This window comes from Urocitellus parryii, chromosome 4 (assembly GCF_045843805.1).
Source record: "Urocitellus parryii isolate mUroPar1 chromosome 4, mUroPar1.hap1, whole genome shotgun sequence".
Classification (NCBI taxonomy): domain Eukaryota; kingdom Metazoa; phylum Chordata; class Mammalia; order Rodentia; family Sciuridae; genus Urocitellus; species Urocitellus parryii.
Window position 1 is genome coordinate 186,290,483 of NC_135534.1, and position 14,231 is coordinate 186,304,713.

The following is a 14,231-nucleotide window of genomic DNA, read 5'->3' on the forward strand; positions in this document are numbered from 1 at the left end:
GCAAGTGCTCTACCACTGAGCCACAGCCCAGCCCAGCCAGCAATTCTCAAGTCCAGATTCCCCAGTATATTCATCCTGACAAGCAGGAAATGATTTCCTGTGGTCGATGACAAAGGAAAAGAAGAGAGACGCTGAAGAGTTAAAAAGAAAATAAACAAACAAACAAACCACATGGGCTAAACCCACAATCTGTGAAATTGCCCTCCTCACAAAAAGTTTCTATTCCAGGTTTTATGTTGCCAATCTGGGAACATTGTCAAAGCAAATGTTAGTTAAAAATTGTTTACCAAAGGACAGGTAGTTAAACATCAGGTAGAGATGAGAGTATTGTTATGGCAAACCTAAAATAATTTTTCTCAAACCTTTATTTATAAAGGAAAGGCATTGAACAGAAGTGTTCAAATATGTCCCCGAGGCAGACAGAAAGGATTTTTTTTTTCTCCTTAGGTTCCTTTTACAGATCCACTGTCTGACAATATCTCTGTAGTCTTTCTCTCTTTAACAATGTCCTATAAATTCTAATTAAGGAAATAAATGAAACGTGTAGAAGGCTGCCTATGAATTATTTGTCAGTTGCCAAATAGATCACTGGCTCAGTATTGCTGGGGCCCATCATTCACAGAGAAAGCCAACTGACCTCACTTCCTTAATTACTGCAAACATTCGGCCAAGCAGTTTTATCAAGTGTTTAACATACAGTATCAACTGTGTACCGGGACAAGAAAACGAAAATAGAGGAGAACCAAACCTGGAAGAGGTCATGTGTTTCCAAATGCAAATTGAGGTCCAAACATTAAACAATAGGGATCTTCTAATCCTTTGACAAAGGCACCAATTGCAAATCAGACTCCCACAGCAGAGTGACTTTGCTTAACAAAGTCTTCGATGCAAAGAATCCCCTAGGTAAGGCCTCCTCCTCTCTCCAGGCTTTGGCACCGGGAGAGTCCTAGGAAGCTAGTTATGCTCACTGGCTATAATGCTAATTGTGTTTAAAAGAGAACCAATTTGTTCCCTTGATCTAGGCAAGCAATCCCCAAACCATAGTAACCCAAGGTGTTTCTTGGGTTAAAGACTCGAAAAAAGATTAAGTTCCATTCTGCCTGAATCATCCATTCCAGCTGAGGTTTGTAATATTGTTGTGAATAAGGCCAAAATCTTCATGCTGAACCTGAATAACGCGTTTTAACATGATTTAACATGCACCCGATAAACAAGTTGAAAGATTCTAAAATAATAAGTGATCAAGAAAATTGTAGAGGAGTTGGGGGAAGGGGGCACATGACTGTAGTCCCAGCTACTCTGGAGGCTGAGGCAGGAGGACCATAAGTTCAAGGTCGACCTGGACAATTTAGGGAAACTGGTCTCAAAATTTAAAGGAGGCTGGAGGTATAACTCAGGGGTAGAACACTTGCCTAGCAGGTGTGAGACTCTGGGTTCGATTCTCAGCACACACACACACACACACACACACACACACACACGTGGAAAGATGGTGCGTGTTGTTACAGTGAATGTGGTTGTGGTTGAGTCTTTCAAAGAACTTTCCTGAAAGAGATAATTTTTTTTTTTTTAAACAAGGACTGGGATTCCGCTTTTCATTGAATATACAGAGAACTTTTCCCAGAGCAGTTGTACTAAGGAAAAATATCTGTAGATGGCACATTTTATACATTCTTGTGTTTTGTTCTCCTGCCCTTGCATAATGGCTAGCAAGGTGGGCGCTTGACTAGATTCCACATGTTGGAATGGAATTGATTGGAAAGAGACAGCGGAAGAAAGGTGGCAGGCTATGTCACACTGAGGGAACCAACGGCTCCTGTATTCTCCAGGGGGACCTCAGTGCACAGGCCTGTCTTGGCTGTCTGGTGAGAGCACTAGAGAGGAGGGAAGCATCCACGTGGGCCTGCTAAACCAGATCAGGGCAGTGCTTACTGCTCAGGGCCAGCTTCACGTGACCTTGATCAAGCCCAGTCCTTTATCCAGGTCTCAGCTTTCAATTTGAATTTAATCTTCTTCAAGCCCCTTTCCTGCTTAGATTCCTATGGAATTGTACAGCTCCGGTCCTTGTCACCTGTTATCTATTCCTCCCGGAGTGGAGCTGTGCCTCAGGGACAGAGGCATTTGTCAATCTCCTGCCCTAGTTTTCAGAGTCAGTGTATTTAGACGAGTCCAGACATCAGAAAACGACTGTCACCCAAGCAGAAAGAGGGGTCTGCCCACCCAGTAGCCTAGAGTAGAATGGAAAGGACTCTCTTGAAGCTTTTTAAATCCCCAGGGCTGGGATCTAACCCCAGGCCTTGTGCCCACGGGACAAGAGCTACATCCCCCATGCCCCATCCCCAGCCCTCATGAAGTTTTTAAGGTGCAGGGTTTTTGGGGTTTGTTTGTTTGTTTGTTTATGTTTAGCAACATCCCAGCCCCTTCTTCAGTGTTATATTTTGAGACAGGGTCTCACTAAGCCCTAGGACCTTGATAAATTGATGAGGCTGGTCTTGAACTGGCAACTCTCCTGCCTCAAGCTCCCAAATCACCTGAATTCTAGGCCTACACCACTGAGCCCTGCATCAGGCACGATTTTTTTTTTTTAAAGTCTTGTTTGTTCTGTGTTCTTAGTACACATACTTTCCCCTTGAAGGGAATGACAGTCATTCCAAGGAAAAGGATAAAAGATCTCCTTTCCCCCAGGTTTGGCTTCCTGGAGAACCTGCCCAGTGATCTGCAACCATTCCTTATAAGTACTGTATGGTCACGGCCGCTCCTCCTCACCAGCCCCACCAGTCGCCGGACACAGATTGGCTTTCCCCAACAAAGAGGAAACCCCTCAAACACATGAAACTCTTTTCAGAATCAATGCAGAGAATCACCTGGCCAGGAAGAATCCTCTAAAAGGAGAGGCCAAGTTTTTCTTTGGCTAAATATTCAATTAATGATTAATTGTATTCAATGGAGTCCAGAACCTATGGGTATTTAGCAATGAGAAAAAAGGAAGGCTTCCAGTGCGTTCCAAAAGTTCCTGTCTGTTGGGAGAGCCAGACCCATCAAGCCTTGTAATATATAAGGATGTGTGTTGACAGATCTAAAGCAAGTAGCACAGAGCGTACCAGGGATTGAACCTGGGAGGGCTTAACCACCGAACCACACCCCCCAGCCCTTTTTATTTTTTTGAGACAGGGTCTTGCTAAATTGCTTAGGGCCTTGCTAAATTGCTGAGGTTGGCCCTCCAACTGGCAATCCTTCTGCCTCAGCCTCTGAGTTGCTGGGATTACAGGCATTCTCCACCAGACTTCAAGGGACACAGGAGCCCTGATGAGGCAAATACGGGTCTTTCCAGAAGCAGCAGATGTCTTCAAGGAAAGGCAAGGGGCACTTGGGCCTGAGAGTTTAGCATGGCCAGTTTATCTAAGGTGTGACTGGAGAGGATACTAGACAAGTAGGCGGGGGCGACCATTGCAGGAATGACCACGTTAAATGTGTATATCCATAGGCCCTGGGGATGGGCAAGTTAAAGAATGAGGGCTGGAAGGGGTGACTGGATCTGTATGACCAGGACAGCTCTGTGTGCCGGGTCAGAGGTGGGGTCAGAAATGAGACCCTTTTTTTCCAGCTCAGAACTGGAAGATTATGTGCATGGCACAGTGAGCCAGTTCCTAACTGGGTTGAGAAACAAGGTGCAGGAACCTTGGGCTTCCCCCAGGCTTCCTTGACAAAGGAAGTAGCACACTGATATGGAGACAGAAAGTCTCGGGCTAGTGATTCTAAACGGGTTTACTGGAAGAACCTGGATGTTAGCAAATTCTTCTGAAGTGGGTGTGTATCTGTTTTGCCTGTAGTCCTACCTGCCCAGCAGATGAAGACTAAAGTATTAGAGGAGGAGTACTTTGAGTGTGTCAGCAGGAATGAGAACAGAATGCTAACCTGTGAAAGGAACTTCCGATTTTCAATCTGTATAGTGGGCAGTGGGGCGGGTGGGGGGGGGGAATTCTTTCCTCTGCCTCTTGGTGAGAGGATCAATTACGTAACCCAAGTTGCAAATACTTCAGAAAAAAAGCTCACGGTGCTGTGCAGAAGTAAGGGACTATTATATACCAACAAAAAGGGACCTGGATTGTCTAGATACAAGGCGTGCCTGCCCCTTGTCCTCAGAACCCTTTCTGGTTGTGTCTAGGACACTCTGCTTTTGTAGTTTGCACCAATTTATTTATTTCTCAGGCTTTCAGCAAGTGTGTGTCTAGGCTGCCTTCAATTTCTCTGTAGTTATTATCTACTTTAAAGGCTTTTATGTGGGTATTCAGGTGTAGCAGCTGACTACGTTGGTTGTGTGTCATGGGGATTTGGCCACTATGTAGTAACATATAGCATCAGTACAGATTAAAATATTCTATATGAGATAATCCACTCCATCTCCTGGCCTCAGATTGGACAGGTTTGACTGTTTGCTGTAGTTGATTTAACTAGATAATTGCCAAACTCAGGGCTCTATTCTCCCTTCCCCTTCCATCCACCTAGGCTCCATTAAACAAAACAAAACAAAACAAAAAAACCCATTTATCTTGTTTCCTGCTTTGCTCAGATAACATGTAACACTGACAGGAAAGAAACATAAAAGCATAACAAATGTAGCAAATGTCCTAACCCTCTGTGGTATCCTCTTAATTATTATGTTTCATCAGTGAAAAATGCTGTTAGGTGAACTTGGAGGAGCTCTCAAAGGGACCAGGTAAGCGTGAATTTACATTTTCTTGTAATTAAATTGAGTTTCTGTTTATTTCCTCCTTTTCCTCTAAGAACAAGCGGAGAAGGACATTTGGGTGGACCTGTTGTAAAATGCTGACTCATCTAGGTGTTGAGGAGACTAAAGCAATCAGAAAAGTGATACTATGTCAAGGGCATCCTGAAAAAAAAAAAAAAAAAACGATTAAAAGGATGGTTGCAGAATGTACGTGGTTTCAGAGAAGCAATTTGACTGATGGGCCAGCACCCCTCCCTCCCCAAACAAGTCACCTGGCTGTAGCAGTCTTGATACCAGCCTGAAAGATTTTCCGTGTTTTTGCAAATAGTTTAGCAGTTGGTTTCTCTCTCTCTCTCTCTCTCTCTCTCTCTCTCTCTCTCTCTTCCTCCCTGCTCTGTTTTGACACTAACAAAGGCCTTGAAGCACTAAGTACTTCAAAAGGTTTTAAGAGTTCATTCATTTTTCAAGAGATGGTGAGAAATTCACTAAGATTTATTTTGGGGTATTTGGTATTTGAATATCAATACCTTGTGCCCAAAGGTTGTTTCCAACTTTTTAGTTTCACTTAATGTAAAAAAAAAAAAAAAAAGTAAAAAAAAAACAACAAAAACAACTTTTACTTTCATACAGCATGCTGATTTTGACAATTGTTTTCTAGGGTTAAACACTGTGTTCTGCTCTGTGGACAGGCTGTAGTGGTTTTATGTGAAATATTGAATGGCTCTGTGTGAACAATATAGTTTCATAAACAACTTTTAGGAGGCAGACATACCTTCAGTTCTGTACTATAAAACCATGTCAAATTGATACAATAACCTGTGGAAGGTGCTAAGAAAATACAAAGAACTAAAGCAAATACATAAGATAAAAGAAATAATATAATGACAAAAATGATAAAATCATAAATGGGTTTATGTAGAACTGGGAGGTGCCTATGTCTGTATAAGACAGAGGGAGAGAGAGGGAGGTGTATGTGTAGGGAGGATCTGTTCTACAAATCTATCTATGCGTGTGAGTTGTGCTCAATGCAGTGTCAGAGCACATACAATAGGTTGGCTGATGCAGACTACGAAAGTCATATACTCCCATATAACAAAATGTATCAGGTACCACCACTGCATGTTTTATTTTATCTTATTTCAGTTGGCTACTGGGGATTTAACCCAGGGGCACCTAACCACTGAGTCACATTCCCAGCTCTTTTTATTTTTTACTGAAACAGGTCTCACTAAGTTGCTGAAGCTGGCTTTGAACTTTCAATCCTTGTGTCTCAGCCTCCTGAGACTCTGGGATTACAGGTGTGGATCATTGTACCGGCTTATTGCTTATTTTAATATTTTCCCTGTGGAGTTGTTTCTATAATATAAAGATGGCCTCACCTAGGCTTCCTCATATATAAAAAAAAATGAGCGAGGTGGCACAGCCTATAATCCCAGTGGCTCAGGAGGCTGAGGCAGGAGGATCCTGAGTTCAAAGCCAGCCTTAGCAATTTAGCAAGCCCCTAAGCAACTTAGTGAGACTCTGTCTCAAAAATTTAAAAGAAAAAAAAATTAGTTTTGAATTTTAGGTGGACACAATATCTTTATTTTATATTTATGTGGTGCTGAGGATTGAACCCAATGCCTCATGCATGCTTGCTAGGCAAGCACTCTACCACTTAGCTCCCATCCCAGATCTGAAAATAAAAATTTTAAGGGCTGGCCATGTGGCTCAGTGGTTCAACTCCCCTAGGTTCAATCCCTGGTGTAAAAAAAAAAAAAAAAAAAAGTAAAAGAAATTGAGAAATTGTATGTAAAAATTGTTAATTTCCAAGTATTAAATACTGATTTCCATTTCTAAAATTAGGAATAATTTTTGAAAAGAATTATTCCCCGACCATACTCTTGATGGTGAAAGTCCAGTTTTAGTTTTACAAATCGAAACATGGTTGTAAGAGTCAGGTACGTATGCTTGTCAAAAGAATATTTTGCTAGAAACCACTATTGTTAATCCTTTGTGGTTGTATGCACACAAGCCATATAAAATTAAATGTCATAAGGAAAAAATTATAATAAGCAGGCATCTCAATTATTAGGTGCTCTTTATTATACAGTGTAAATGGCTCCGTAACACCGTAATGACAGTACACCTAGGAGTGGAGAACTGATATGTGTGAGAGCAAATAGTTGAACTATTTGTGTGTGTTAAATTGCATTTTGTTCTGTTACATTGTTACATTTTGGGGAAATCTTCCTCATTCATTTTTGATATTGAAGCTCTCTTTCTCAGGTTACAAAAAGTGAATGTGTAGCAATGTTTCCCTATGAAGTTAGAAAAATTTGAATCGATTTAAAATGTTTTGACAGTTTATCATGATGTTTCTTCTATGGGGTAACAGGCACTTAGCGGAAAAGATGGCAGCAATCACTCAATAAACCCTATTCATACATCAACACTTTGCCAGAAATTTCTGAATAAGTGGATTATTTTAAGAGCAACAAACACAATTTAATACCAAGGAAAATGTGTCCATAACTTTACTCTTTTGAAAAAAAAGTCTAAATATTTTTAATTTTTTAAAAAAATTCTCCTTACATATTGCACTTAATTTAGAGTATTTAGAAATTGCAAAAAAAAAAGGAAAATTTAATATTTTGGCATTTCCTTCCAGGTTTTTCTCTTAATTTCCAATTAATTGTTAATTTTCAATTTGTTTCTATCCCCCCTCACCCCCCCCCCCCGCACACACACAAAGAAAGGCACACATTTGGAATTTTAATAGTCTTCTATCCTGCTTTTTCCATTTAACATACCACGAGCATTTTCTATGTCATTAAGTATGCTTTGAATATGTTCTTGGCCACATAAAATTCCATCCTATTGATGCACCTGTTTTCTTTTAAGCAAAGACACATGCCATGCTTTCCAGTTGGGCTGGACTCCTAAAAGCCAAAGACAATACCTTGTGTTGATCCACCACGAGCCTCTGTGAATTTCTTTTCATTCCATTTATAAGTGTACAATGGAGCCAACACACCTCTGGACACTAGATATAATGGACAGTTAATAAGCACTCTAAGGAAAATGACAGTCAGCTCTGCCCCCCTGATGATCTTGTTAGTCACTCATATCGCCATTGTGGTGTCAACAAGTGTCACAAATGAATTTACTTGACTCTCTTGGGCACACACTTCAAGACACTTGAGATTAGAATAGTGCAGTTTTGAAACTTAAACTACAGAAATATTGGGGGGAGGGCTAGGGAAAAATAGTTACTTTGGATTAGGCATTGGGGAATGGAGGGGAGAGGGGTAAGAAGGATAGTAGAATGAATTGGACATTATGACCCCATGTGCAGATATGACTAGATGACTGGTGTAACTCTACAACATGTCCACCCAGAAGAATGGGAATTTATACTCCACTTATGTATGATGATGTGTCATAGTGCATTCTATTGTCATGCACAACCCAGAAATAAAATGCTATGAACTTGCAAAAACACCATTTAAAACTTTACAATTTATAATTAGTTTTGTTAATTCAAATAATTTTGAAGGTGCTGGGGAATCAAACACAAGAATCTTACTCAGGCAGAGTCTACTACTGAGCCACATTCCCAGCACCATGAATGAGTTAATTTTTAATTTTCTAGTCAGTTTCTGTCTTCAGAGGAGTTGAGGAAGTTTTAAAATAATCTGCTAGAAGCTGTTCCAGACCTCTTTGGGGATCACACACATACACCCTGTCACAAACAGAATGAATAGATCCTTTAATCCTCAGGAGGGCACTGTGGAACTGTTCTTATGGTTGTCTGCCTGGGGAAGATTCCTTTGTTACTCAAAATTCGTGGGGAGCACAAGAGCGGGCCTCCAGAGAGACAAAACTTGTATATTTTCACTTACTTTTAATTAAAGACAAACCATGAAAATATTTTTAAATGTGAAACTGGAATGTGTATGTTTATTGATAAACATTCATATTAAAACTGAACAGAATAATTGAGCTGTCTCTACCTGGGAAATCACATTCAAATAAGAAAACTGCTCTTGTGTAGTTTTACGTATATTTGTAGAGCAACCCAGACCAGATGTTTTCTAAATTTGATAATTTTCAGTACTCAGCTCTGGTAGTACTGATTGTAAAACTAAGTAGCTTAAAAAAACAAGTCTTTTACAACCTCTGTTCAGAACAAGTTGGCTTTTTAACATGCTTCTCAGATGCCCTCTTCCCCAATGTATAAACTGAAATCTGTTACACGATTCTCCAGAACAAAAACAAAAACAATGAAATCATTGTTCAGATAAAATATTATAGGTTTATTTAAAACTTAATTCTCACCTTGAGTATGCAAAATACAAACTCCACAAAATGTTCATTTTTTTACTTTGTAGTTTACAAATATACAAAATAGAAGTTTGCTTAAATTTATATTACATATTTATTAAGGCAAGGAACTATATAGAAAAAAACACATTTGTTCTGCTTAAGGCATACTTGGGAATAAACCATTGTACAAATTATTGCACATCTGAAACCACAGTGCATAACAGACTGTCTGCATAAAAAAATGTAAAAGAAGTAAACCAGGTGTATTTACCTGACTTAGGTCATACATGTAGATCGGAAGACAAAAATAGATTTTCCTTGTCAAAGTATGCAGCAGTTTGAGAACTTTGGCTTCCTCATTTGGTACCTTTAGAACCAAGACTCACCAAGCACCATCGCGTAGGCTATTAAAAAACACATTTTTCTGTACCTGAATTTCTTCCTCTTCTTCTAACATAATAATGGCTTTTAGAAGGCAAAGAGAATACAAGGTGATCTTTATGCTTAATATTGCATGGAAACACAATTCAAGGGAATTCTGGTCTTCCCTCCCCCCACCCCCAACTCTCGGATCTAATTTATACCCTGATATCCAAACTTCCAGTCACCCCTTGGCATTCTGTAAGTCCAGGCATGTTCAAGTTGGATTGAGAATTGGAATGATAGAAGATCCAGTCACAGACCCATCAGTTCTTTGATTTGTCTTTTTCATTCCTCCTTTCTACTGATCATCCGTTCCTTCACAAGCTGACTCCTGGGGAACTTGACCATGATTGTAGTGCTTGTCAGCTGGGCTCCTCCCCCCGTGGGAAGACGGTGTGTGAAAGGTTAAAAAAAAATACTGAATTCTCTTCTGGCAGTGTGGGTCATATCCACTATTTGGGATTTAAAAGTGCCTCTTCATGTGTAAGGCCAGGTGGTCCGACCTGGAAAAGGCCCGGTCGCACTTCTGGCACTGGAACGGGCGGTGCCCGGTGTGTTTGCGGTAGTGCCTGGTCAGTTCATCAGAGCGGGCAAATTTCCACCCGCAGCCATCCCAGTCACAGTGGTAAGGTTTCTCACCTGTAAAGGGAAATGGGGGGAAAAAAGCTGAAGCCATAGCCAGAATAAAGAAGAGACCTCTATTATAACTGGAGGCCAGATACTAATATCAACTCCCCAGATGCCCCCTTGTGAAAGAATCTAGAAATCTCTTTATACTACTAAAGGGCCACATTAAATTTCACATCAGTAATAGTAAATAAGCATTTGCTCTGTTTTTTAGGGAAACAGTACTTAAGCAGTGAAAACACAAACCGCCCACATCCACATTGTTGCCCATATCCACATTGCTATCAGGCTAATGTTTTTCATGTTTTAAATCCAAGACATCACAGTGGTGTCAATGAACTTGGAAATATTGATGCTGTCTCTGCCCAAATGAAACAAAAGTATCCTATCCCACTCCCCCCCCCATGGTACTGCCATTTCTGTTTTTTTTTTAAAGAACACTATTATGTAAATGATTTTAGGAACTCCAAGAACCTTAATAGTTAATTATTGCAATCTGAATAAAATCTAATTATTTAAACTAGAACTAACAGGAAGGTGATCCTGAAAAGAGAATAATTTAGAAAATTAAAATTTGATTTAAGAAAAAAGCCATCAATTTTTGCAGGGCAAAGTATAATTTCCTGATTACTAGATCAAGGCTTTGCCCAACTAAGGAGAGGCCCACATACCGCTGGGAATCTCCCTGCCTTATAAAGACCTAACAAAACTGCATATTCAAGCAGATATCATCCATCAAGCAAAAGGCTCCTGGGCAAAAAAAAAAAAAAAAAAACAATCAGGGGCCGGTTGGCTGTCCTCTCCTCTGATCCAGGAGATGAAGGAGATTATACATACATATACCACAAGCACCCAAAGGAGTGCGTTCACAGCTATCCTATAAGCCCCGGGACACCAATCTGCCTGCTTTCTCAGCTTCTGTCACACTACCTGTGTGGGTTCGCAGGTGTGCCTTGAGATGAGAACTCTTTGTATAGGTTTTGCCGCAGCCGGCATAATCGCAAGTGTGAGTGGCGGTCCTTTTCCGGGGCCAAGACCTTCTTCCCCTCTTTGGCTTGGGTTCCTCTGGCAGGCAGGAACCAGGTGGCATGAGCTCTAGGGGCGAAGAAGGTGGGGTCAACATCATGTCGGGGGCCCCAGAGAGCCAGCACACGCAGGGCTCCCCAGCCCCAGCTAAGAATCCCCTGGACTGACCTTGGTAGTGGAGTGGTGGGACCTGTGGCTGCATCTGGTCGGACAGGAAGGGTGGATAGTTCGGTCCCGGATGGGGATGGAATCCTGGGGGAAGCGGCAAGGCAGAGTGACAGTCCCGGTTGCTCAGCAGTTCCTCGGGACCCAGGGTCGGGGTAGTCCTGCTGGGGAGCTGCCGCCCCAGGGAGAAGTCATGCGCGCTAGGCCGGTGCCCATTGCTGAGCGGGGGTCCAGCGCCCAAGTGGGCCTCTAGGGGTCGACCGACCGTGCACGAGGAAACCGCCTCCTGCTTGATCTTGGGGCACATGCGAGGCGGCCCGCTGCTGTAGGGCGCTACCACCACCGGGTGGCTGCCGTCAGGGCTGCCTTTGCTAACACTGATGACCGACGGGCTGCCGTACTCGCTGCCAGGGGCGCTCAGCGATGCCTTCAGCACAAACTTGCCCATCAGCCCGCCACCTGGCGGCTGCGGTTGCTGCGGCGGAATGTACACGGGGTCCAATTCGGGCCGCAGGAGCTCCGCCACGAAGCCGCCCGAAGGGCTCACATCGTTGATGTCCGCCAGGTTGAAGGGAGCCGTGGGAGGCGGCGCAGATTCCCGGCCATAGAGGAGGCCGCCGCTGGTGCCGCCTGGCGTCACCCCCGGGTCACCCCCGGCCCGGATCGGATAACTGAAGCTGCAGGTGGAGGGCGCGCTGGCAGGGCCGCTACTCGATGGGGATGAAGAGGATGAGACTGACGCCGACGAGGACACGGTGGCGGCCACCGACTCCTGGTGGGACAATGAGTTGGAGAGAATAAAGTCTAGGTCCAGGAGATCGTTGAACTCCTCCGTCTCCCTTCGGGGTAGAAGGGCCGGGTTGCTACCACCGCACGCAGCGCTGGCTCCGCCACTCTCCAGGTCTGGGGCCACGGTCGCCGCCGCCAGGTCGTAGGGGCGACCGGGAAGCACCGGGGGAAGTCGCTTCATGTGGGAGAGCTCCTCCCGCCAGCGCTGTGGGAACAGGGTTGGAGAGAGACCGTTAATGGTGGTCCCCTATAACCACCCGTCGCAGTGACTTCTTGGCGAGCCAAGAGCACTTGCACCTCCCAGACTTGGAGAATGGGCAGGGCAGAAAGCTCCGGGGTACTCCAAATGCCAACGCTGCAATCTCTGCCAACACCCAGGTTCGAGAGAAGCTGATGCGTCTGCATGTTGTGTCTTCTTGACTGCCTGAACTAGCGCCCCGGACCCTCCCCCTTCCAGATCCCCGAGACTCTGCTGCCACCCCCGGAATTGGGACACGGCGGCTCTCCCGGTGTGCCGTTGCCACCCGGCCGCCTACGCGCTAAGCTCATTCGGGCCGAGCCGGTGTCTTGGGACTTGGCTACCTCCCGCCGGGTGGCCCAGCCGCGCGGACCCTACCGCTTGCGCGCCTGGGGACCTGTGAAGACCCGCTGTGCGCCCCTGGCGGCACCGCAGTGCGGGACCACACGCACGTACCCGACCCAAGGGCGTGGAAGCCATCCTGGGAAGGCTGTGGAGTCCGCGAGACGGACACTCCTTCCCCTTGTCAAGGGTCTCTAAGTGACTGCCGGGTTCCGCTCGACCACGTACCACCCACCGAAATCCACTAGGTGCTCCCTGTAGCCTTGCGTGACACTTACGTTATTCGGGGCACCTGCTGGACGCAGTGTCTTCTCCCTTCCCGCCGGGCCGGACGCGAACGTGGAGAAGGACGGGAGCAGCGCGTCGCTGACAGCCATGTCAGACTCGCCAGGTGGCTGCCTGCGGGGCGCACAGGGAGGCAGAAGTCAAGGGCCACTCTCCACCGCTGCTCCAGTGGCGTCCCACTGATTCCCCTTCCCACCCAATGCCTCGCATCTTACTTACCTCATTAATGTGGGGCCCAGAAGGTCCTCGGGTGCCCGAAGCAGCTGGGGTATCCGAACCCCAAAGTCAAGAGGGGGGGGTAAAAAAAAAACTTAGAAACGGAGCCAAAAACCAAAAAGAAAAGAAAAAAGAAAAAAACAACCCAATTGCCCGAGATTCTTCTTCTTTGGATTAAATATATATTGAAGACGTCTTTTTAAAAAAAGTTCCTTTGTATACAAAAGTTTTAGAAAAGTCGTAAACTCTTATAAAAATAGACAATCAGCAAGGCGAGTAAGTAGGTCCGGTGGCCAGGCTGAGTTCTCTTCGACTCAGCAGCGTCCCCCACCGCTGTCGCGGTCGCTGCGGCTGTCGTCGTGGGCGCAGGGGCTGTGGCCCGGGCGGTGGGCGGGCGGCGCCGCCAGGTGAGAATGGCCGCGGTGGCGCGGAGCTGCGAGCTGGGCGGCGGCGCAGGGCGCGGAGTCCTGGGGGTTGCGCCGAGCGCGCGCGGCCATGGGCGCGGGCCACCGGCGGGTGGGTGGGTGGGGGGCCAGAGGGGCGGGGAGGGGCACTCGGCGGCTCCCGGTGCCGCCGCCGCCCGCCACCGCCTCTGTTCCCCGCGCGCCCGCAGCCGCGCTCGTTCTCTCGGGCCGGGGAACTGCCGGCGGCCGCCGCGCGCTTCTTACTTATAACTTCTCGGGAAGCTCCTTCCCCGCCTCCTACCCGCTGCGCGCCAGGGTCCGCCGTCAGACCCCGCCCCCTCCCTTTCTTCTCCCCGCCCCCCCTCAGCCCCCCCGCTGGTTGTCATAGCAGCTAAATAAACAAACTCGGCGCACGTGGGGGCGGGGGAGAGGGAGGGGCGCGGGCGGGGCCGGGCTGGGTCGTGACGCCAGCCCAGCAGCTGGCGGGTTGGAGCCGTGCTGACGCCGGCGGCGGTGGCGGCGACGGCTCCGGTGCTGGGCGCGGAGAAGCGGGCGCAGGTCCGGTGGCTGCGCAACTAATTCTTCCGCGCTGCCATGGTCAGCTTCCCAGGGTTCGAAGCTGGCTACCCAGAAGGCTGATGGGGGCTAGGGGGAAAGTGACGCGACCCCACCCCTGTGC

General features: G+C 45.9%; 1 protein-coding gene across 2 annotated transcripts; it reads right to left on the reverse strand.

The window, feature by feature from the left end:
• Positions 1-9,013: 9,013 nt before the first annotated feature.
• Klf4 (KLF transcription factor 4) lies at positions 9,014-13,767 on the reverse strand. 2 transcript variants are annotated; one of them, XM_026391125.2, is made up of 5 exons: positions 13,152-13,767; positions 12,926-13,046; positions 11,282-12,272; positions 11,018-11,182; positions 9,016-10,099 (listed from the first exon to the last, which is right to left on the reverse strand). In XM_026391125.2, the coding sequence occupies exons 1-5, from the start codon at positions 13,154-13,156 to the stop codon at positions 9,924-9,926; spliced, it is 1,458 nt and encodes a 485-aa protein (XP_026246910.1). In that variant the 5' UTR covers positions 13,157-13,767; the 3' UTR covers positions 9,016-9,923. The 2 variants fall into 2 exon arrangements, with proteins under 2 accessions (XP_026246909.1, XP_026246910.1); XM_026391124.2 differs by having other exon boundaries at positions 9,014-10,099; positions 11,018-12,272.
• Positions 13,768-14,231: the final 464 nt, after the last annotated feature.

Coding starts and splice junctions, on each gene's coding strand:
- Klf4 (XM_026391124.2), bottom strand. Junction 12,273..12,925: donor CAGCAGGTGCCCCGAATAAC/GTAAGTGTCACG, acceptor CTGTTCCCACAG/CGCTGGCGGGAGGAGCTCTC. Junction 10,100..11,017: donor ACACCTGCGAACCCACACAG/GTAGTGTGACAG, acceptor TTCCCTTTACAG/GTGAGAAACCTTACCACTGT.